The 25,063-nt window shown below is 36.5% G+C and overlaps 1 protein-coding gene across 1 annotated transcript; it reads left to right on the forward strand.

Annotated features, from left to right (window-relative positions):
* The first annotated feature begins 668 nt into the window (after positions 1-668).
* Positions 669-24,001, forward strand: NSUN6 (NOP2/Sun RNA methyltransferase 6). Its single transcript, XM_066316547.1, has 11 exons — positions 669-2,403; positions 3,109-3,264; positions 4,906-4,985; positions 5,709-5,818; positions 8,506-8,659; positions 10,139-10,220; positions 11,226-11,345; positions 14,277-14,421; positions 16,133-16,281; positions 17,065-17,190; positions 20,332-24,001. Exons 1-11 carry the CDS (start codon positions 2,329-2,331, stop codon positions 20,542-20,544), a joined length of 1,410 nt encoding a protein of 469 aa, XP_066172644.1. The 5' UTR covers positions 669-2,328; the 3' UTR covers positions 20,545-24,001.
* The last annotated feature ends 1,062 nt before the right edge of the window (positions 24,002-25,063 follow it).

Here is a 25,063-nt window from a genome sequence, read left to right on the forward strand (position 1 = left end):
AGGGGGGGAGAGCCCCTAGGAGGGGAGCCCGCGGATACCTAGGTATAAAACCTGTGACTCTAATCCACTCGGCAGAATTTCAGGGAAAAAAAAAAAAAAAAAAAAAAAAAAGCGATGTCAGCAGCGCCTACAGCGATAAGCCTGGGCGCCCCGCGGGCTCTGCTGCCGCCGTGGCCGTGCCGCGGGGGGAGCGGAGGGGCTGCGCGGCGTGCCGGCTCCCATGGTGACACTGGCGGGCGGCACTTCCTGCGGCCGCTCCGGAGGAGGCGGGCCCGGGCGGTAGGTCTGTGTTGGGCGGTGGGGCTGGGTTTGACATCCGCTGCGGGAGGACTGAGCGAGGTCCGGCCCGGCACGGGCGTGCTCTGCCCTTCTCGCGGCGGTCCGGGTCGGTCCGGCCCTGTGTGTGCCTCGGGGTCCGTCGGGGCTGAGGCGGCCGTGGTTGCGGCGTGTCTCGCTGGGGTGCGGCCGCCTCCCGGTTCCTCTGGGCCTCGGTGCGGGGCCTCGGTGCGGCTGCTAAGAGCTGCTTGCCCCGTTCCTCCCCTCACCTGGTGTTTTCAATAACGGGCGGGCGAGGGAATAAAGGAGGGAGCCCCATATTCCACTCCCTACAACAGTGACCCGGCTGTCGTTTTCCTCGGCTGGGAAGGGGTTGGCGGGGAGGTTTGCTCGGCATCTCTGGTGCTGACTGCGTGTGACTGCTCGCAGTGTTCATGTGCGTGGCTGGATCAAAGCCCTGCTCCGGCTTCGCGTTCCCCGCTGCAGCTCCCCACAGAGGCGCATGAAAATCACTCTGAAGCGCCACATGCTTTTTCTGGGGCAAGGTGTACGGCACAGCAGGTCTGGAGAAAAAAAAGTACTCCTCTCAGGTACGAGCCTGCCTCCTGCTGCACGTTTGAAGTCTGATTCTTGTACGTGGCGGGGCACTAGGCAGTCTCCCTCATCAGCCTGGCTTCCCGCTGTATCTGAACTTAAAGCATCTTCTGTCCCCCCTCGGCTGTGTTTCCCAGCCTGGAAGATTGCTTTCATAATATCAATATTGAAGTCACACGTAGAGCTTATTAATACCACATTTCTACCAATTTTCAAGTATCTGCTTAATTATTTTCAGGATTCCAATTCTTTAAAAAATTCAGAACTGTAGGATTTTTTTAAGGGCTAGTTTATTATGCTTCTGAAGAAAAACCTTTCCAAATGTGAGCCATATGGGGATCTTTTTGTGGTTGGTGTGGGTTTTTTGTTTCTTTTTTTTCTCGTATAGTGTAGGCATTCTGGGACAGCAGGCACATGATAAGTCACATTTTCTGAAATGTTAACACTGAACTTCAGTGATTTCAGTTGTATCGACTGATGTAGTACTGTTAGATTGTACTACTATTGTACTACTATAATTATTCGTAGCAATAGCAAGGTAAATTCTTGCCATTTTGTTAGACTGTAAAAAGAAGTTAATTCATTTGCAGTTTCTTTCTTTCAGTAGCTGCTAGTGTTGTGAATAAGTCTTTGAAACTCCTTCCCACGAAACTTTGCCTTTGTCCGACTCAAAAGTAAGTCTACATAAGGTCAAATTCTTCTAGTATTAAGATTTGAATTGTATTAGAAATACTAAAAAGAAAAAGATATTTTTGAGGGGTTTTGTATGATAAAAGTGACAAATAACCTCTTATTCAAACAAAATGAATACCAAATATTCTGATCTCTCTTCTCTACATATATTTAGTACAATGAAAATGTATTTCAGTAGTCAAAATTCCTTATGAATGGAGTAAACCTTGAGTGATGTTCCTTCTTGCCTGCCATTTAAGTTGTTGTAAGCAAATTTAAGTTTTTAGATAGTCTCATTTCAGACTGAAGTGTATATAATTTTTCAAAATACAGATAATAGAGGGGTGGGCAGATACCATTTTGGAAGATAACTGTATTTTATTACCTACAGAGAAAAATGGTAAATAATAAAATCTCTGTCAGGACTGAGCTAAAATAGGAATTTATAGCTGGGCTTTTCAAGAGGAATTAAAGCATCATCTTTAAATTTCCTGTACCTTTATTCCATGTATTTTTTCACCAGATATCTTGAAGACTTATTTTAAGGATCAGGAGAATTTCTGTAATTAAGAGTAGTGTTACAGTCATATCCTGAGCAATGTTTGGAAATTTTAGTGCAATAAAATTGGATTATTAAAATATGAAGAATCAGAACCAACAGCTTAGTTTGTGGGTACATCTTATGGTACATTTATAAACTTACAGAGTATGATAAGAATCACAAAAAAAAAAAAAAATCTTTTTTATTTCAGTTCCTTGCCAGCAGATTTTAAGAACTAAAGGAAGATGTCCTTTTTCCCTAAAATTGTTTTCCAGTATGAAGTTGAAGAGTATCTCACCAAAGTGTTCAGAAATAATGAGGTATGTGACATAGTTAGCCCTAGCTATCAAAAAATAATAAATTTTTGTGTAACTTTAATACCTTAACAATAAAACATCGTCTTCACATTAAATGCATTTAACATAAAATATTTTTATATTTAAAATAGAAAATGAGTATTCATGCCCATTGGCTCAAAGTAGTATACGAATATTTAAATGAAATTCGGTGTGAATCAGAAAATTCAGTTTTGGATTCCACTGAGGAGTGGATCATAGATAATTAAGCACATATTAACCATATAATACTGACAAGAAATACTCTCTTACCCCAGTATAGAATACTACAGACAATCTATTAATTCCTAATGCCAGGTATAATTTTTATATACATTCTTATCAGTATGAAAGCTGCTGATTCATAGATTTGAATTTACTCTTCCATTTCCTCAGGGGTGGTCTATGTACAATAGCAGAGAGCTCACTAGCAGTTGCTTTGATTCTTGATGCAAACTGTTTGCAGTGATTTTGCTGATACATCTCTTTTTCCAGTAAGTTTTTTTCAAGAAATTTATGGAGCCTTCAGTGGAATTAGGCTTTGAGACACAGACACTTGCCACTATTGTACACTATACAACCACCTCCCTCAATTTCTATGGAGTGTTTATTCAGTGGGGTTCTTTTGCATTGAGCGAGAGGCTTCTATGTGAATCTCTTAATATAAAATGTCTTCTTTCACTCTTTCAGCTTATCACTGCTTTAGGTACACAGGAGGCAGAGAATAAATACCAATCTCTGTTAAGTCATCTATCTCATCCACCAGCTTTTACATCTGTAAGAGTAAATACTCACTTGGCCTCAGTGAAGCATGTGAAAAAATTGCTTTTTGAAGAGATCCAGAAGGTTTGTGCAATTTCTTTGCTACAGCAAAAACAGCAGGGTATTTCATCTTTCATCTGAACATAAGACCTTTTCATTACTGGAAACTATACCTTACCTCAATGCATCCAGTGGTATTAACATTATACAATTACACTGATTTCCTGTCAGCATTAAACATTAAATGAAAATTCATTGTGTACCAGTATCCCTCATCTCATCCCTCCAAGAAAGGCAATAACAAGGGGAAAAGACATCCAACTCTTTTTCATATGGCTGATCCAAACCCTTGATAGGATTTGAGGTACTGCTGTGGTAATTAAGGTAAAGGTGTCATAAATCTATAAGGAAAGATGACAGATAAAAAGAGTAGCTCAGTGTGCTGTTTTCATCATGCTTAGAACACTTTTATTTAAGACTAAAGGGGAATGCCTGTATATTTCATTGGAGAAACTGTTAAGGAAAGTGAGAAAATTGGTATGTTTTGGAAAGAGAAGCCACTGTATTTTCTTTCTTTAAACCTGTTTTTAATATTTATATAATTTTCTGGATTTTTACTTACCTTAATTAAACATTTATTTTTCTGATAATACATAAACCATTATGTTTAAGAAATGTATTATTTTGAAATTGTGTCCTAGATCTTCACTCTGTCTAAAAAGATCTGGTTCTTTAAGTAAATTATTAATGCTAGTGGGTGTACAGGGAGCTTTTGCATGACAGGAGCCAAGACAGTTCTGTGATGCAGAGGCAGTTGACAGTGTTCTGCTGACTGGGATGGTAATGAGCTTTGCTAATTTTAGCTTGATTGTAGAAATCTGGAAATGGGTATTGCAGGGTTATATTTTGCTTCAAGGGAAAAGGCTTTGCTGAAAAGTGACTCAAGACCAGCTTTTCACAAACTTCTTGCATTTTGAAGCGTGATTTCATGTTAGGAAAGGAAACCACATAACACTTTTGAACATATATATGATCATGGATTGTTTCCTTTTTTAAGAGAAAATACTCATTAGATGCAAACTGATGTATGGTTTTACATGCTTTAAGGTTATATTTTAGAAGGCTCAGATGAGAAGACATCGTTTGGTTTAAATCCAGGAACCTGTATAAAATGGTTTTGTTTGGGTTTTTTTTACTGAGAACTCAGCTATCAGTACCCAAACCTGGGCTGATGAGAAAAATGAAGTGTTGCTAGCCTGGGCTGTTAAGTAAGACAATCAATACAGGATTAGAGTTAAACAGTGGCTTATAACTAATAACATCTAAGAGTTAGTGCAGAACACACCCAAACTTGTAAGTTGGTGTCACTGTGTGTTCTGTGTTCTGACAACAACTCAGCTTTCTTCCAGAAGAAAGCAAAAACCAGTGATAGGGTTATGAGTGTCAGAACACTCTCCCACTCCCTGAAGTCAGTTCTCATTCAACCTCTTTGTGGTCTTGTTATTTCTGAATTTATTAAATGTTTAGTCTTTTGTGCCAGTACTTTTCTTATATAATGTCCCCTTGCACACTATCCCAGCTGCTTTTAACTGTTTTCACTGCCCTTGTGGTTGGTGCTCTACATGTATAAGTTATGAATGGAAAAACGGTTTTCAGTTTAATGTAAGTATTTAAATATTAGGTTTATTAGTAGTGCTTACTAATTATATTTTTTTTATGAAACAGCAATTTAAAGGACTATGTGTTCCAGTTCTTGAGCACCCAAAACTTCAGGACATTTTATTAATTCCTGTCATTGGACCCAGGTTTGAAATTTTCAATCTTTAGCCTTAAAATGCTATGTAACTAAATTTTCTCACAGATTTCTTGTTAAACAGTATGATAACTAATTCAGTATAACTGAGGCACAACTTGATTTCTATCATGACCTAGTGGACAGTGTATAAACTAACCAGGTCAGAGTTTTAGTCCTTAAAAATGCAAGAAAACAGAGTTCTCTCCTTATTTATAAAACTAATGTTTTATAGGGAAAAAGTGACATGTATGCATCCTCTCTGGAAAGCCAGGTAGGTGGCAGATGGAGGAATTAAACTTTTGCAGTGGAATATAGAACTATAGCTATGTACAGGCATGGTTTTCTTCCAGTGGAGGAAATCAGGGGGAATCAGGAGTTACTCGGCAGTTGTTAAATACAAAAAATCAATTCACAATCATCTGGCACAGGAAGGTATAGAGGACTGTTTCTCCATCCCAGTGTAATTTTTTTGTATTCCTGTGTCAAGTTCATTATAGTGACAGGATGTGCCAGAATCTGCATTATTTTGAAGATTTGTTTTCTTCTTGACTCTCTTTTTTGTTTTCTCTAGGATTAAAATAAATATTTAAAATGTAATAAATTACAGTTAACTACTTTTTCTCTGCTATATCCGACAACATTCGTATTTATGAACTAGAGTTTACTTACGGGTTATGTGGCGCTTTTTTCATGATACTTTTCTTTTTTCTTCAACTACGTGTTGTATTTCTAGGCGAGATTTAAAGCAATATGCATCTGAAGTCATAGTTGGAGCCCAGTGTGGATATGCAGTACTTCGAGGAGCACATGTTTACGTGCCTGGAATTGTATCCACCTCAAGATGTAAGAGTTCTCTTAATACAGCCAATTAAGTTGTAAAGATGGCAGAGAAAGTATCACCCTTGGATAACAGATAAATGAATAGTGTCACTAAATTGTTTTCTCTTCTTAGCTGAAATTAATTTTACAGTTGTGGTTTATGGTAATGACACTTTTTGAAGTTTTTCTGGATTTTTAAAAATATTTTCACTATTTTTCATTTTACTTGTAGTAAGTTATGTGTAATTATTTCTCACTGACCTGGCCTGTTTTAAATTCCTTTTTCCATATAATTCATAGCTGAAGTGTTAGTTCTCAAGGATTTCAATTTCCTGGTTTTCATTTGAAAATACTTTAAAAGAGAATTTTCAAAGTAAAACCTGTTCTCTTAAGAGTTTTTTTTTTAACTACTGAATACTGTAACTTTTAATATTGATGTTAAGTTGAATAAACTTAAAAAAGTTGGCTGCTTTGCAGTCTTGTTTAAAAAGATAAATGGAATACCACATCTGCATGGTGAATAGGTGTATCTTGATTATTTAATAGATGCAGGTTTGTTCTTTCTTTACTCAGTCACAAAGCCACCTTTGAGACTGTGTTCCATTTTAAGCTACAAATCTAAAAAACCCCAGATTGTCCTTTTTCTAATCTATTAGTGATTCATTTGATATTGTTTATGTAAGAGAGATGTAGTAAAAATCTTTTTTTCATTGATGAAAAGAATCTTCAGTTTTTATGTCAGATTCTTATAAATGGAAATAATGCATCAATGTCTGTTAGACAAGATAAAAAATCTACATATGCATGCTTTTTGTTCAGCAACCTATTTTTGTTATTTAAATGTCAAATTAACTTTATGTAAAACCAGTATAATTTTGGATGATTCACCTTATTATTCTATTGTGATGAAATCTAGTGATCATCTTGATTCTTATTATTAAACAAAACGAGTCAGAAAAGCATGTATCAAGTCACTTCATTTCCTTTCAGGAAAAAACCTTCAAGAAGTTCTAAGCATGTGCTTAAGTCCAATTCACTGAACAGGAATGTTTGTCAGTCTAGGGCTTGATAATGAAATAAGTATATTGGCATAGCAGTTGTTGAAGCTGCTTATTTAGACAGCCCCATAAATATTCAAATCCTTCTTTGAGTCAGCTAGTGATTTATCATAATTGCTGCACGTAATTATGCAAGTAATACCAATTTAGAGAAAATAAAGATACCATAAAACTTATGGAACACTTCAGGGGAATTGCAGATAAGAAAATAAAATAAAAGGGCATGCTACCCACTTGATGCCAAATATAATAAGGCTGTATTAAGCACAGATGGTCTAACTAGAGAAAAAACTTGTTGAGCAAGAACACATATTTAATAACTCAACTTGCAATCCAAATGAGGGTAAACTAATGATCAGGGGGCTTTGAGATCAACTTAACTAATCAAACTCTAACCTTTAAGTTTATGGAATGCTGGTATAATCTAGAGAAAGCTTAAGAACTCTGTGCAGGACTAGTTATTTTGAAAGGATGATTGTCAGCAGAGAGTGAAATAAAATATGTTTGAATACTGCAAAAGACATTGACACATATGCTTGATGGAAGAGTTAAATTGCTGCAGGTTTTTGTTCAGTGAAGTTTAAGCAGACATTAATACTGAGCAATCAAATAATGTTTTGTGCCATGTTGTGTAGTGGTGTAAAAGAAGCAGTGTAAAAAATATATTTTCAGTGGCTACCCAACAAATCTTATAATTTAAGAATTTCAGGGCATTTGGGCATAAGATGAAGGCCGCTTGAAAATGGAAAAAAGGATTCTCTAGTACAATTCCAAGAATTCTCAGGAAGCTGAACTGCCATTTGTCTTGTTATATCTTCTTGCTCCTCCATCCTGTCAGTTACTTCAGAAATGCAATTTTGGATTTTTTTTTAATTGCTATCAGAAGAGGCCTTTACTTTAAGCATATTTTTCAGCCAGTGAACACATGGTGCTTGTTCACTATTCTGTAAAATCACCTAAACCATCCCTTTTTTTATCTTTGTTTTTCTAACTCAGAAAGTTTGTTAAGTCTGTAGGATTACACTTCTAGAGTTTGGTGTATATTTAAATACTTTACTGATCTGGTGGATTTTAATTGGAGATATAAAACTCTCTCAGAGAATTATTGAGAACAGCAGTTCCCTTAAAAAGAGCCAGACCAGAGCAAGAATATATAATCACTTACGTGAAAGCAATAAATAGTTAGAAAAAAAGCAACTATAGCTATGTCCTAGGTAGCTATTGGGAGGTCATTAGATACATTTAACACTCCTGTCTTTGTTCAGTAAGGGTGAGCAGTGTTGTTCCATGTACTTGTGTGCTTGGAGCACACATGGGAGACTGGATCCTGGAGTGTGCTGACAACTTACTGTAGACTCTGCTGTGATAAAATAAATAAATTTTAATGCAGTGCTGCCTCTTAGAAAACAAGACACAGGGCCTGACTTGCAGCTTGGTGTCTCAGTATCTCCAGTCGTTTGGTAGCTGTCATTCTCCGTGTGAAACTTTAAAGCTGTATTTCACTTAATCTTCTTTTGATGACATTTAGAAAGTTAGAAGTTTGGTATGATAGAAGAGTTGAAGTAAGTAGTCTACTGAAGATCTGAGTTACTTGGTCACTAATGTTTGCTAAGTGTCATAATGATTTCAAGCTTTCTGTTTTTCTTTGTACAGTTGTGAAAGCTGGAGATCTGGTTTCAGTGTATTCAGATATTGAAGGGAAATGCAAAAGAGGAGCCAAAGAATTCGATGGAGTCAAAGTTTTTCTTGGAAATGGGGTTTCAGAACTCAGTCGCAGTGAAATCTTCAGTTCGACTGGCCCACTGAAGTAAGTCCATAGTAATTGCAATCTACATATAAAAATTTGCAAAGGGAAGGAAGAAGATGGGAGGAACACTTTGAATTGTTTTGTACCCTGTATGAAGTCACAACATGGCTTTGTGTGTTGGGATTTCCAGTATTTTTTGGGAAGCCATTAGTTTCATAGTGAGATCCAGATACCAGTTTACTTGAGAGGGAGGAGGAAATAAGTGGGAATCTTAATAATTTATGTTTATTCAGTTCAGTAATATCAAACAGAACTGACAAATGTTCTCGCTCTGGCAAAATTGCATTTTGGTAAATTGTGTTGTATTGCTTCACCTTGGGATGGAACAGAAGTGCGGCCTTGACAATTTCTCCACCTTTTAAAAATATCTGTAGGGCCTTTTTGTTTTGGTGGGACAAAGGATAGAACATAAGGTCAGATATCTTAAAAAAATTACTAACATTTGCCAAAGTAGTCACTTATTTAAAGATTACTTGCTTTTCTGTTTTTTTGATGAAGCATGTGTTTTATTCCTCTCGTGTCACCTAAAACATATATAAAAAGTAATGTAAAAGACTACGGGTGTCAAATTAATGACCAAGACTTTACTTCCTGAGAACAAACGACAAAAGTTCTAATGAAAAAGTATATTTCTAAAGAATTTCTGATTTATGAGAGCATAAATATAGTAGAAGTAGGATGTACCTGCTGAGTTGGTGACATGGAACAGCATTATGTAACACTGAATCTGGTGCCAGCAAGTTTGCTTTCTCATAGCCTTCCTTCTTGTTGCACTGTCCAGTACATATGCAAAATAATACTCATTCTCTTTAATAATCCTTTGTTTGCAGACTCAGTGTTGCTTTTTCTTTTTATTGTTACCCATTTCCTGGTACACTGGTTTAACAATTAAGTCTGCATCAGAATTTGATCCATATTTAAACTTTTCGATGACTTGTAATTTCAAACTGTATCTTTGCAGGGAAATCGATGTTCCTGCAAAGGTTTTCATACAGGATTTCTATGGTAATTTGACTGAAATCTCAGGAATTTAGGAAGTGGAGAAAAACATAAGTAAGAAACCACATGCCAGTGCTCTAGTGCATAATACACATGGCTAGCCAAAAGCAGTTTTGGGTTGAACCTAAGGTATTTAGGTCTGGTTTTAGGCATTTCTTTACAGTATCAAGGCTTGGATTACATCTTGGTTTATCCTGCATACAGAACCAGAAATTTGCTTAATGTGATTTTACAGATGGTTCCAGTTTATAATTAATGCAGTTTTGCCATGATTTACTCAACTTAATGATGTAATTTTGAATAATAATTTTGAAATCATACTAAAAAGTCATAGAAATATTTTTCTTGGTTGTTCTTTCATTTTTTTATGTTTGTTGTCTCAAGTTGCTATTTGTAAGCAAAATGATTTTAATTGACTACTGTTAAAATGTATGAAACTGAGTGTTTGAATTTTTTGAATTTTGTTTTCATGTTTTTCAGGGGGCTGGGTGTAAGAATGATAGAGCCAGTCTACCTTAGTCCTTCATTTGACAATGTGCTCCCTAATCATTTGTTTTTACAGGTATGTTTGTTCCAAAATGAACAGTCTGTACTATTTACAGAATAATGAATATTCTTTTAGCGCACATTCATGGTTTCTACATTCCTTGTGCATTGTAGCACCTAATTCAATCTTTGGATGTGAGGAACAGAGACCATTTAAAATGGAGTCAGTATCTACATGTAGGTAGTTTCATCATACTGTGTCTGAGATATGATTAGGGATTTCAAAGCAACATAAGAGATAGTCACTTAAAAATGTAGAAATTCCGCTTGCACAGATACTCTGCATAGAACTATCAGTTTTTTGGAATCTGGCTGTGAACTCTGGAATATGAGCCCCTTTCAAGGTATGTCCTGTAGATAATCAGGAAAATCTCCAATTATTAGGTTCACTTGAAGCTGTTACTTAAGTAATAAAGACAACTTTAAAAGGTTTTCATACCTTTGTGTTGAACTAAGAAGGAAATATTTCCAAATTGTCTAAGGTGCAGTATTGTGCATAATTATTGCACGTTATTTCTCTTCAGTGCAACTGTTGTGTTTATACAACTAATAACACAGTTTAGCTTCTTTAATCCAGCAAGATTAGACTTTTGTGTTTTGATCTTGCTGTTCTTTGGCTGCACCAATATGTTAATACAGTAAATGTTCCAATAAACAGGTTAATATAAAACAGATGTAATAAACAGAACTGCCCTGCTGTGGCCAGTATGAGCTTATTTTATTTGGACTTTTAGCACTAGTAGTCTCCTCAGTCGTGAGCTCATAAAACTTCAGTCACAGCTACTCACACATAGCTTTAAATAAAATAAAAAATGAGCCACTGGATATGGAGACTTCTGATGTAAACTGTCCATTATATATAATACAAATATTTCATTTTCTGTTGAAGAACTGACAGCGATAGCATAGGTATCTTCACTGCTCAATGAATTATTTTTTTAAAATGCATTTGCCATTCCTTAATAAAGGTGTTGATGCTGGGTACAAAGTTTGAATTCTCCCATGTTTGTTTTTATGATAGAATTTACCTTCTGTAGTTGTGAGCCATATTTTAAACCCTCAACCAGGAGAGAAAATTTTGGATATGTGTGCTGCACCTGGAGGAAAAACAACTCATCTTGCAACATTAATGCATGACCAGGTAAGAGAAGTAATATGGCATTTTCTAAGGAAGAAAATCTGACTGCTGCTCATTTGTACAGCTCTTTTCACTTAACTGCTAGAATGCACAGATAATTTACAGCAATTAATATTTTGACGTTTTACTTACCAATGTATTTTGCTACACATAAGAGTTACTGAAATGGGCAACAGACAGTCTTTATCAAGTATTCACCATCACCCTTAAAACCTTATTTGCTACAAATTGATGGTTGAAATATGTTTAATTTCACTTTTTAAAATGTTACTGAATTATTTTTAATCACAGAATTTTTAACATGCAGAGCGTAGTTATGCAAGAATATGCTAGATTCATGAAACTGAGATGCATAAAATAAAATTGGGTCTTACTACTGTGTGCCAAAGAAACACACAGCTCTCTACAAAATCCCTAATCCAATTAGGATTTTTCTCAGTAAAAATTATCAATTCTGTGTAGAGATGGGATTTTAGGTTGGATTTTTAGACTGGATTTGTCATTGTATGGTAGAACGTCAGAAATCCGAAACTATCTCATGTGAAAGTGATAAAAATGAAAAGAAACAACAAAATAATACATAGAAAGACAAAAGGAGGATGTAATAAAACAAGAATGTAGGTATAGGATCACAACTTTCCATATGTTAAAATGTGTGCTCAGTGAAATACAAGAAATGCAAGTTACTCTTCTCTAGCAGAGGGGAAAAACACGTGATATTTCCTCTTAAATTTTGTAAGTCTTTCTTATTTTTGTTGAAACCAGGTTATTAGAATATATCAGATTGTTTAGAAGTCTTGTAGTTACATTATGCAGTACTTTTGACAGTTGCCTTTGCATAAATGGGAAGGCACAGCCTGTAATGGTATGAATATACTGAGGGAAGGCACCTGTTCAGTTCCATGTTGATTTGTCTGTGGAAGTGTTTTCTTCCCTCAGTATGGCAGAAGGCATTAAAAATGCATTTGACAGTCATTACACATTTATTATAAACATATATAAAGCTTCCAGTAAAGAATTCCAATGTGATAAATAAAGGAAATCTGCAAGTCATATATTTATGTCATGGATTCATTTACATCTATACTTTTTTCCATCTGTGTATCTACATTTTGTGTAACTTTGCACAACTGCTTTTTCCTTAGTCACTTTACATATTTTGATTGTGCTTACCTGCAGCTGAAGTGGTAAGGATTAAGAATACAGATGTTGAATATTTATCTCACTTGATTTTAATTTTCTGAGAATATAATTTTAATTTGAGAGATGGAAGATAAAGATATGGAAAAAACCACTTATTTTTGGATTTTAAGTTCCATTCACAAATTTTCCATACAAATTTTTCACAGCATATTAAACCATTAACATTTCAGAATATTTTAAATCAGCCTTAGTTTTTTGTGATATAATTGTAAACATTACTGTATTGGTTTTAAATTATATAACCAAGATGTAAAATTACTCTGTGATGTTAAGAGCTCTTAAATAAGAATCAGGAATAGTTAAAGCTTGAGAATTTATTATTATCTGCATTCCAGATACAGACCACTGTTTTTTCCAGATGACTTAAGTAGTGGTTCTGGCAGTGGCTGGCATGGGCCAAATGGAGAACGAGGTGTCTTGCAGCTTGTCTTTTTCTCCAAAGAAGAGAACAGAGAAGCTGTGAATGCCCCATCCCTGGCAGTGTTCATGGCCAGCTGGGATGGGGCTCTGAACAGCCTGGTCTAGTGGAAGGTGTCCCTGTCCATGGCAGGTGGGTTGGAATAGATGATCTTGAAGATCCCTTCCAGCCCAAACCATTCTACGATTCTATCATCTCTTTACCTCTGCAGCATGCAGAGATGTGCAGCAAATCCGCTGTTCTTGAAACAGGCAAAACTTTGAAGCACAGTCAGGCCTTAGTGTACATGTGAAATAGGTTGAATGGTGTTGGGGGACAAGCACGTAGTTCTTTAAGTGCAGCTGTGGGAGGTGATTTGACTCACAGTAGGTGCAGACTGGACACCATTGGCACAACCTAAACCTACTCTTACCTCTCAGTCCTAGGTCTGCATATTGCCTGACATGACATACAGATAACAGCTTATCTTTACTGATTTTTTTATTTCTTAAACTATCGTAGTCACGTTACCCTTCTATAAGCCTCTAGAGAGCTTACAGAAATAAGTTGTTTTCTCAGCATATTAGACTAGCAAGTCTAGTACAAGTTTTTGGTTATTGGGTTGTTCTGTTCTGGATTTTACTGATTTTACTGATGCTACTGTTTACTTGCCTTCATGTTCACAGATTTCCTGCAACAGGTAGTGGTGTGTATCTTTCTTGATTTGTTTTAGGGGAGGAAGAAAGAAATCTTATTCTTACATAAAAGGAATCATGTCTAATAGTGATCTCCCTCACCTCTAAATTTGTTCCAGTATTTACACTATTTCCCCAAGTAATTTGAGTGGCAAGTACTGCAAGTATTCCAGTATGTTTTGAGTATCAGCAAGTCAGAGACATAGCTGTGGGCCCCATCTCCTCAGCACTGAGCTGCAGTGTGATCATATTTCCTACTCTTTCCATACAGATTTAAAACCTGTTGACCTATTTTACAATGTATTTGAGGCTTCTGCAATTTTTCAAATGATTAAATTTTTATCTGAGTGCCCAGTTAAGCAGTTCAAAACAAACAAAAAGAAACAAACAACAAAACCACTTGCTAGAAGTCAGATATTACAGCATCCGTTAGAGTGACAGTGCCAAGCAGTTGGAATGTGCACAGCTGCAGACTAAACCACGTGTGAACAAGGTCTACAGGAGTGTGGATTGAAGAATAAAATGATTCTGTAGGGAAGACTCTGCTTTATTTATTACACTGCCCAAGGTTGGGGAAAGGAAATTGGAAACATCCATTTAATCCCTGTGCTTTTGATGAAAACTTTGGGATTTTTTCAGGGTGAAGTAATAGCCATGGACAAGATAGCTAACAAGGTCAAGAAAATCAAGCAGAATGCTGAATTGCTACAGTTGAACTGCATTAAGGCTTTTTGCTATGATGGAACAAAGGCCCTTTCAGTTGAGAAGAGAGAGGATAAACAAGGTAAAATAAACAATGTGGGTCGTGGTAGCTTTTAGAAGAAAACAGTAATGTTTTGAAAAAACAGTATTAAACCTGTGACAGGTTTACAAGTCCTTGAAATCTTGGCAGATAACTAAGTTGCTTCAGCACTGTGAACGCACTTTTATTTTCTGCTCTTTTGTGATTATCAGCTTCTCTATGAAGCAAATACCAAAGTCTGTCCTAGTCCTAGCAAATACCAAAATTATCTGTCCTAGTCACAACCTAATATTCTCAAAGGAAATGCATTCCTTTCCCAGATAATATCAAAGACTGAAGAAGCCTTAGAGCTTCTTTCATGATCACATTTAACCCCATACTGGGAATTGTCTGAGCTAGTCTGAGAAAAAAAAAATTTGCAGACTTGCTGCGCTTTTCTGCCTCATAATCCTCATCAGTAAAATGGGGTTATTAATACCTAACTCCCAGGAGTGCTGCAGGCTTCATTGATGTTTGTTCAGCTGTTCAGGGAAAAGTTATATACAAGCACAGTGTATTATTTTAAGTAAATTTCATTTGCTTTTCTGAAGTGATGCAGTTATGATATTGGTTGTGTTCCCATGATGGAATGATTTAAATGGTATCTGCTGCCTTGATTATTTTTAGTTTGTTGTGAAAAGTATGCTGTTCTTTCTCAGTCTGTTTTATCTCAGTCACTGGTTAGCCTAAGTAGGAATCAGATTACATAATTCACCTCTTTTGTCCCTATGCATTGCAGTTATTCCTGCTTTGGAGGAACAAAGGTACTTTCTTTAGTCTTCTTATGAATACCAAATATTGTAGGTGGCAAGTAGCAATTACAGAGGTGAACAAAAGCAATCTGTAATACTGAGAGATAATGAAGGCTTTTCTGTACATCCCTGCAAGTAACACATGACATATTTTGAACATTCTGGTAATGGATCAGAGGTAGATAAACCAGATAGACTCATTTAGTAGTGCAGGAACAAGCTAGGTAGCAGTAGTGTGATAGTACAGGTTTGGCAGTATAGTGTACCTGGTGATTCTGAGCCAATCTGCCTAGCACTGAGGAGACAGAAACTTCTGGCCTGTTGATAGAAACTTCTTTGGGAATAGACTAAAGGCTCTGCATATAGAAAATACATATTGTCATCCAGGTAAGAGTTGGAAATGGTTCTTCTCTTCACAGTCCTTCTTTGCTGAATTGTTCTGCCGTGGAGGCAGCATGTCTCACACATTAGAACTTGCAGTAGTTCATGTTATTATGAAGTGCTTTATTTTTTATAGCTATGCATGCATCACAAGAAATAGTTATTATATAGACGGTCCAATTTTTTTAAGACAGTCTCAGTGATTAGCTACAGGATTGTCTCAGTAAAGGTTTGCACACTTTTGAGCTGTGGCTCCTCTGACCAATCATATTTCAACTTTTTTGATTACTTTTACATTTTACTTTCAAATTACTAAATTAGGTTTTAAAAATTGCCTAGAGGGATCATTTTTGAGCTCACAGAACTTCAGCCTTTTTTAGTAGTTAAGTTTAGTTTTCTGGGAGATGAAAGCTACCACCAGCAATGCTGAGACTTGATTCTAGCTGAGACTAGTTTTGCAGACACTGCCTATAGCACATAAATGTTTCATGTCAAGGAGGGAGTAACAGCTCCTCCTTACCTACAGGGAAGTCTCAAGGAAGGAAACAGGCACATTTTACATTATTAACTACTTTTTACAGAAGGACCTCCATTCTTACCAGAGTCATTTGATCGAATTCTTCTTGATGCTCCATGTAGTGGGATGGGACAGAGACCAAACATGGCTTATTCCTCATCTTTAAAGGAAGTGACCTCATATCAGCCCCTACAGCGCAAGCTTTTCACTGTGGTATGTGTTAAACATTCACTACATAAGCTAAACTGAACACAAATTCTTCTGCAGTGTAAAACTTACCAAACAAATGGGACCTCATTGTCTTTACTTTTTCAGCAGCCAGGAGCTATTAGGGTCCTGTTAAACCTCTCAGGTCCACCAGATCTGTTGCTAAGTGAAGCCAGTTCATTGGAGCATGGGAAAGGTGTATGTAATCCATAGTAAATAAAAAGCTTTGTGTTTTTTAATTCCCTCAGTTTCATCAGTTTCGCATTATAATGATCTCAAGGGTATAAGTCACAGAGCAGGTGACTTAGGAACATGCTAAGGAGTGTGCTTGGGCTGATGCTGAAGGATAAGATGAAACTTGTCAAAATCTGAATGATACATATTCAAAGTGAATGACAGCTTGAAAAGCAGCATAGATACAGCTTCCATGCCAAATACCTGGAAACAGTTGACATCTAATATAACTGACATAAGTATTGTGTATCTATGGTTGGCAGCATGTGGTGAAAACAGATCTTATCTGTCTGGGATATGCAGAGCTGTACAAATAACAAATCTTACAAGGTGAGTCATCTCAATGACATTAATAAACTGCATGAGCTATAATGCCTTTCTCATCCATGTTATCTTTTGCTGTATTCCTTGAGAGGAATTAGTATCTTAATAATTTGAGGTTAATTAAGTGTTCATTTTTAATGTTCTAGGTACATAGATTGTTAGTTAATGTTGCTTAATATGAAAGTTTTAAATGTAAAAATAAGCTGAAGTATTGTTTATTTCTCCCTGCAGGCAGTGAAGCTGCTGAAGCCAGGGGGTGTTTTAGTATATAGTACATGTACAATTACACTTTCTGAAAATGAGGAGCAAGTTGCTTGGGCCCTGAAAACTTTTCCATGCCTCCAGCTTCATCCACAGGTAATACTATATTTTCAGGGTACTTCACACAATCTAGTGAGTTTATTTTATAACTGTGAAGTTACATGGTATAGTTACTATCCATAAATCTTTTTTTCACATGGAAAATTTTAACTTCTGTGGATAGAAGCAACAGAAGGATTTCTGAGGCTTCTTTTAAGTATATTTTTGTGCTTAATTGAGGCATCATTAAGTAGTTTCCCACTGGGTACTGTGGGGTTTTTTTGCACAGTCTTTTAAAACACAACAGGGATGAAAGATAGGTCAGACAGGTTAAAATCTCTCTTGCAATTTCTTTAATGCATACATTTTACTATTTTACTCTCTTCTTTTGAACATTTACAGGAGAGATGTTTGGTTTTTTTTGTTTTTTTTTTTTTTTAATTCCACTGAAGTAATGAAGACTTGCATATAAAGTATGGGACATAAATGAAAATAAATTCGTGTTTCAGAGGAGGATGTTATATGTATTGGAGCTATTTTTGATTTATTTAAAAGGAACAAGGGAAAGAAATTATTTCAGGCTAAGTGTCCCAAGAATGTACCTTGTCTTTTTTTGAGTCAGTCACCATTAAAATGTCTGGCAGAAGGTAATATCTAGGGAGATACTAGAATTTCTCTGTCTATACTAGCTACAGTTCATACAATTCAGAAACATCTGTAACCTATAATAGTACTTCAGGGAGGTTTATCATCAGACCACACATGTCCCACTTCCTCTTTGATGATGAGATGAGCTGAGTTTATCATCATGGCTTGGAGGAAAAGTCTGACTCTGGCACCTGTTTAGCTTATACATTCTGTGATGACTGGTACCTGTCTTAAGAAGCTTAGGTATGTGTTTAACTGAAATAAAAAAAAATATATATATATACAGTAGCTGTAGAATGAGAAATTAATATGATGGCTGGTAACGATTTAACAGAACTGAAGCTCTTCATCTAAGCTTTCTATTGTGTGTGTTCTGTCTGGATTCTCACCATCCATTCACTAAGAATTTTTCAGTTCCAGACTTTTCAACTGAGATTTTATACATTTAACCTAACAGCATACAAAATTCTTCTTGGTAGAATGACAAAGCAAAACACAACCCTTTTTAACTCAAATGCAAGATTATTCTTGCTATATAGACTTTGTCTAACTAGTAACATCAGTCTTGAATAAAGCACTGTTTTTCACACACAAATGCCATATCTGTAAAAATTAATCTTTTATGTATAGAAAATTTTTAATGAGATGACACTGTTTACCCACACATAATTTATAATACCTTATAACCAGTTCCCTACTAGTGTAAACTAAGGTGCCCTTTTCCAGTGGACATGAAACAGGAGTCTAGGGTCTACTTATCTCCTGTTCCTTTATGTATTTATTTCCCATATTTTATTTCTTTAGTCTCAGTGGATGCCTCCTTTTTTATCCAGTCCACTGTTTCCCACTTCCTCAGTTTGGCAACAGATCCTGGAAGCACATTGGGTAATGTGGGCAAGGGAAAATCAGGAGATGGTGCCATAGGCATTGTTCTTGTAGGTGGAGGTTACCACATGGCAGCTGCTCCTTTGTGCAGACTTCCTCGGAGGAGTTTACACAGGAGAGACCATAGATCAGCTTAAATGCGGTAACTTAACTGGAGGGAAAAATGAAAATGTAAAGGACACTGGTCTGCCTTTAAGCAAGTTATTTGAACCTGTGGAGTACTGTTTTCCCTAGGCTTTTACCTTTCCCTCCTTCTATTACACTACCATTACCTCCCTTTGTATGTTACTTTTCTCTCAGTTTGCAGTAGACACCTCTGTTTGTCTTTTACCTGGAAAGCATTGAAATCCTGCTGAGGGGAAGGAGGAATCAGTCTGAAACCCCATGGCTGCCCAGCTCTCCAGCATGCAGTACATGGTTAAGCAGCTAACTCACATCATGTGCTGCCTGGGTGAGCTCATGTGCTAGCAAAGTGTGATGGTTGAAAAAATGCTCTGCTGTAGGCTGCATTATGGATTACATTAGACTAGATTGACAAAGGAGATCTATTTTTGATATTGCAGTGCCAGCTTTTGCACACTTTGTTCCATCTCCTTACTGAATGCATTGAAAGAACGATCCAGCTAAGAATTATTTTTTTCCATGAATTAGGGTATTAAATAAGAAGCAGTCAAGGCTATTCACAAGAAATATTGAGAAAAGGGCTGGGATTTAAAGTTCTTCTCCTTTCCAAGATTTTGAAGCCAAGTGTCATCTCTTGAACATTGATTTTTTTTATTTTTTTTTTCTCTGCCTCACAGACATGCAGATGTAATAGTAGTCCCATTTGTCTGTTAGTCTTATTACATGACCAGAAAATTCAAAGTTTTCTGCTGCATCATCTGCCAAAATGATGCCTCTTCAGGCAGTAAAATATTCTGGACTGGGGCTTTTAGTCTCTCCAGTTAAAGTTTTTACTGTGAAGAATCCCAGTATTTTAGGGTGGCCATTAGAAGGCAGTTCTTCACAGAAAGGGCGATTGAGCAGTGGAATGGGCTGCTCAGGGAGGTGGAGTCACAGTCCCTGTGCATGCTTAAGGGAAGACTGGGTTGTGATTGGTGCCGTGGTACAGTTGATGAAGTGGTGTTAGCTCATGGGCTGGACTTGATTATCTCCAGGATCTTTTCCAGGCTCTCTGTCTCTGGGATTCTACTGCTGTTACTGATAATACTGGTAATGAGCTAAGGACTCACTGTTTTTGACTTAACTCACAGCTGTAAAGTCAGTATACAGAAGTGCTGCATCATTTAGAAGTAGCAACCTAAACCCTTGTGACTGGTGGTAACAGCGTTCTTGGGATGTCTCAGCCCTTGGAGTGCTGAATCATTTTAGACCTGGGTACTTATCCTCAACAAGTGCTCTAAACTACTGAGATGAAGCGGAAGAGGGGCATCACCACCTCCTCGAAATACTTGTATATATATATCTTGTATAAATGTTTGTACAATATTGGCCAGATGAAGGCAAGAAGAGAAGCCACATTACTTCTGAATCTTGTGGTGTGAATGATAAAAAGCATAGCTTGTCCATGTTAATTGTAGCTCTGCATATCCTCAGCAGAATACATTTAAGGCATTTAAGAACTTCAGAGGTGCAGTAATTTGCTTTTCTTTGTTACTTGAACAGGAACCTCACATTGGAGGAGAAGGCATGAAGGGAGCTGGACTATCACCTGATCAGCTGAAGTTGCTGCAGAGGTTTGATCCATCTGCTGCGACATTGCAAGGAATGGATATTAATTCTTTACAAGATTGCAGAGAAGATGATCTGATTTCATTGGCAAATAAGGACTGTATAGGATTTTTCATTGCAAAATTTATTAAATCGAACAGTAAATAAGGATTTGGGAATGCAACCTGAAAAAAGACCTCAGTGAGTCTAAGAACAGTTGAGACGTGCAGTGCCTTTCTTCCTGCTGCAATGTTACCAAGCCAACGGGCTGACGGCAGGGTTGCTATGGCAGCACTAAAATCTGCCAGCTGTTCTGATGGGAAAGAGCCACAGGTTGCAGCAGGAAAGTCATGGTTGGGGGAAGGGTTGGTATCATTTGTAAGGCTCCCTCTGCTTTTGTACTTACAGCAGGTCACTGCCTGAATGACAACTATGTTCACTCTCACTGCTGTCTGCTCTGGCTTCCCCCCCATCTGGTGCAGGAAGCGTAGGAAGGGGACGGAAGCTACTTTGCGAAATGCAAACATAAATAAAATACACGGGAACTATTACAATGAATTTTGGAAAGGGTAGTTCCTACCCTTCTCCTCTGTGGAGGTCTACCAATAATTAGTTTCCTTAAATAGTGCTTCTCAAAACACTACAACATTTTACAAATAACTGTTTTATAAGTTGATACTTAGAACCTCATTTCTCTTTTATTTTAATACAAGCAAGATTCTCTGTACACATAGTATATACACAAAATACGATTAGGCTTTGTAGCATGTCTTTTATAGCAGCATGAATATATTAAACCATCTCACTCTGGGAATGTAAATAAATATTGTTTCAACATCAAACTTCCCATGCATAAACTGTATTGGTTCTGAAATAGCCTATTGGACTGGCTGACAAGTGACAATTTTAAAATCAAACATTTGTAACAGATGGGGCTACAGTTATGATTAATATATCAAAAGACAGAAAACAATGCATAATACCATCTGAAATGTTGCAAATCACCTTTCAAACAACTAAGGATATTAACTCTTTATTGGTTAGAAAGCGTCAGCAGCTAAAATTGAAACTTGAAACTGGGGAAGCATGCTAATGAAAACTGCCTTAGTACATTGCTCAAATTTTAAATAATCTAAATTACTTAAAGATGTTAGATGTATTTGAAAATTCTGCTTCAGTTCCAGTTCGAACAGTATTCTCAGTCCTGCTGGAACTGACAATAGCACTAAAATTAGGGGAGCTAAGGACAATGGAAAAACAGAAACTGACCTCTGTGTGTGGTGTTTTCTTCTCATCAAATTCCAGTTTTATAATGCATTATCTGAAAAACATCTGTCTTTTCACACATAACTATTTGGTTTGATTAAAAAGAGCAATAGTTCTTTTATCATTTGTCTTTAATGTCAGAAGTGCTTTTTGTATTTGCTCGCCATCAAAACCATCTATACAATTCCCTTTCTCAATAGCCTGGTTGTTTACTTATATTTTCCATAAATATTTTGATACTTTATGTTTTCTACTGCTCTTGAATAAAAACCAGATGTTTCTTCTGTCCTGTCAAGGTTGACTAGTACATCCTAGCATTGCTGCGAGGCCTTTCCTAGCAGGATAGGAAAATGGAATTCTAGTTTACTACTTCTGTTGGTCATTCCTTGCCATTAAATACAACATGTCAAAAGAAGATTTAAAGTAATTTTGTTTCATCAGTAGTAGGTGAGATTTCCTATTTAGAGTCATGAAAGTTCATACTGTAGTCCTTCTAGTCTAAATATGGTGAAAATAATTACCTGGAACAAAAGGGATTAATCTTTTATTGTAAGAATGTGTTGAAATCTTTAACTCAGTGCTAGTAAAAGCATTTTCTTTTTTGCAGAATATAGAAATTTTGTAAACATTAATCAGCACACATAAACTATATACTGAAGTTTGTGTATTCATACAAAGTAAGGAACTTCACCTCCAGTTTCAGTAGCAGGATTTGTGCAATGCTAAATTTGAAAGAACTAAGATTGCTGAATTTTAGTGGAATATTTGTTGAGACCTCCCCCACTTCCTTTAGTTTTGGATAATAGGTTTTTTAACGAGAGGTTTCTTGGGCATGGGAAGAAAATGTAACTAACTTCTAGTTAATTCCAGTGTAATTGCAGAGCAGACTTCACCTGAAAAAATAGTGATCTATGAACTTCAGCTATTAGGGTTGTTCCTGCAAAAGTGAGCTGCTAGCCTTAGAACAGCACTCAGCATATTGAAGGGATTGGCCTCTGCTGTTTCCCCTGTCTCTGCTGGTAATGGAGGAGGGACTTCTCCATCAGGCAGGGCAGAACAGAAACTCAGTTAAGATGCTCCATCCCTTGAGGGAGCCAGCATCCTTTCTCTCACGACAGGTGTGGCTAAGTTAGATGACTAAAGCTGGATGGATGCCCTTCTCTCCCAATCTTACTGTGACTTGAGAAGTGATAGGAATACTTTCTCATTGACACGATTGTGATGGATGGTGTATATATGTTTTAAACATTTCATATGATTACTTTCCTGATAATCTTTACACTTTGAGTCATTGTGCTTCACCAGTTGATGATGCTGAAGCACAATGGAGTATATTTGTATATTTTATATATATATATATTTATATATGAGATATTTATATATTAAATTTAAAAAGTTATTTTCATTATAATGAAAGATTAAACCTACAAAATAGATAGATTAGGCATGCAATCAGATCCTGTCATTAAGAAAGTCTGAAAAGTACTTTTCACTATTTGCAGAAACAGTGATTAGTAATAGTGCCAAATCTAAATATCTATCTTGGTCAGTATAAAGGTACTAAAATAGGCAGCCTCATATATTATGAAATTATGATACAGCTTTTTCTTGTTTTGGTGTCACAGAATGCACCGATTTTTTGGATCACAGGATTTCATATGCTTTTTAAGGAATGGGCTGGTGAAGGTGATCAATGTGGAAATTACTTTAGAGTGGGTAGTTTAAAATATAAAGAACCTTGGTTTTATGTTTGATTGTTTATGAATAAAAAGTTTATGAGAAAATCCAATTTTTAACTGCTAGAATTCATTGCAGAGTAGGTATGCATGATAAAAGTGGCAAGAAAAAAGAATTCAGAATACGGATGAGTTAGAAGAACCTGCTTAATCTCGATTATATCTGATATAAACCTTTTCTGGGGCTGCGTAGGAATACATTTCTAGGGTGGCAAGTTATAAAAAGAAACTCTCTATAAAACTACTGTAAGCTCATATGTAATAGTTTGTTATATAAAAGTGGGGAAATAAATTACAGACAAATTGCCAAGCAATAAAATTGACTGAGTAACATCTGATTAAAAACATTCACAGTAAAAATGGCATCCACATATTTTACAGATGATAGAAGAACTAAGATTTTGCTGAAAGATCTGCAACAAAGTAATAAATATAAGTAAATGTACACCAGAAATGTTATATTACACTATGAAAAATAATTTCTCTGTTTAGACTTTGTAATCAAGTGTTTTGCAATGTGCTCAATTTTTGTGGATGAAAAAGAAAGTCGGAAACATTTGGAAAACAGCTTTCAGCCTGATGTTTTAAAGCAATCAGAGGTCAAATGTAACCACAAATCAAAATAAATTTTGGAGAGGCTTTAGTAACTAACAAACACAGGAGGTGGTTTACACCAGCGCTTTTCCTTTGAACAGACATTGATTAAAAGCAGTCAGACCACTCACTTCATTCCAGCTGAGGGAATGATAACGGACCTCATTAAAACCTTTGCAGATGTCACAGAACATGATCATGATTTTACAAACCAACAGAGCTTAAAAGTGGTAATTACTAACAGATTCAAAAAAGATAAAAGTATTAAAGGGCAGTGCATTAGACCTGGGCAGGAACTGCATGTATAGGTGAGTAACCATGTATGCAGGGAGAAGTAAAAATGGAGCTCTTCCTTTATTCAGGGTTCAGTGAGTGGAATTTAATTTCCTTATTGTCCATTTATAATAAAGGCTATAGGCTAAGTGTATACAGATTTCTGTGAAAAGAGGCGCTCCACTGAAACTCTTGTGGTTTTAAAACTGATCTTCATTAAACAGGTCCAGAGCCTTAGGGAAAACTATGTATTTAATTTTATTCCTTGAGAAACTAAAACTATGGAACTCTCTTCAAATTCTGAACTCCTAATGCCAGGAACAGAGAACATTCTACAAGAATCTTTTAAATTCTAGGCAGTAAGTTATGGATCAATTCAGTAAAAGTAATTTGTTTCAGCTCCTATCGTAATGGTACTGCTTCTGTGCACAAACCTGTTTGCTTATTCCTCCCCACTGTCCTGTCCCTTAGCAGGTCTGAAGACTTCTACTGTCACCTCCTTCCAGTCCCTATGGAAGAGAATTCTTTCTTCCATGACATCTGTGTGACACTAGACAACTGGTAAAGGATGGACTAAGGCTACTCAGCACTAATGTATAATTTGAAAAAACACAAATAAGTAACATCTAACATACACATGCAGATTTTGAAATGCATCCCATTCCTTCCATATGCTGAAATTCTTTAGAAAATACGGAGTTGAGCTGCCCAGGTTTCCATATCACTTAACTATTTTTACTTTCTCCCTTTCCTTCTGTTTCACTGGTTCTATTATCTTTTTAGTTCATTTGAAAGGAATTTTTACAGGTTGTTTTGTA

This window comes from Sylvia atricapilla, chromosome 1 (assembly GCF_009819655.1).
Source record: "Sylvia atricapilla isolate bSylAtr1 chromosome 1, bSylAtr1.pri, whole genome shotgun sequence".
NCBI classification, from domain to species: Eukaryota; Metazoa; Chordata; class Aves; order Passeriformes; family Sylviidae; genus Sylvia; species Sylvia atricapilla.

Excerpts from the sequence above, each read along its gene's own strand:
- NSUN6 (XM_066316547.1), top strand. The coding sequence starts at position 2,329 with ATGTCCTTTTTCCCTAAAATTGTTTTCCAGTATGAAGTTGAAGAGTAT. Across the intron at positions 8,660-10,138 it reads AGTTCGACTGGCCCACTGAA|GGGGCTGGGTGTAAGAATGA; the intron begins GTAAGTCCATAG and ends CATGTTTTTCAG. Across the intron at positions 11,346-14,276 it reads CAACATTAATGCATGACCAG|GGTGAAGTAATAGCCATGGA; the intron begins GTAAGAGAAGTA and ends GGATTTTTTCAG.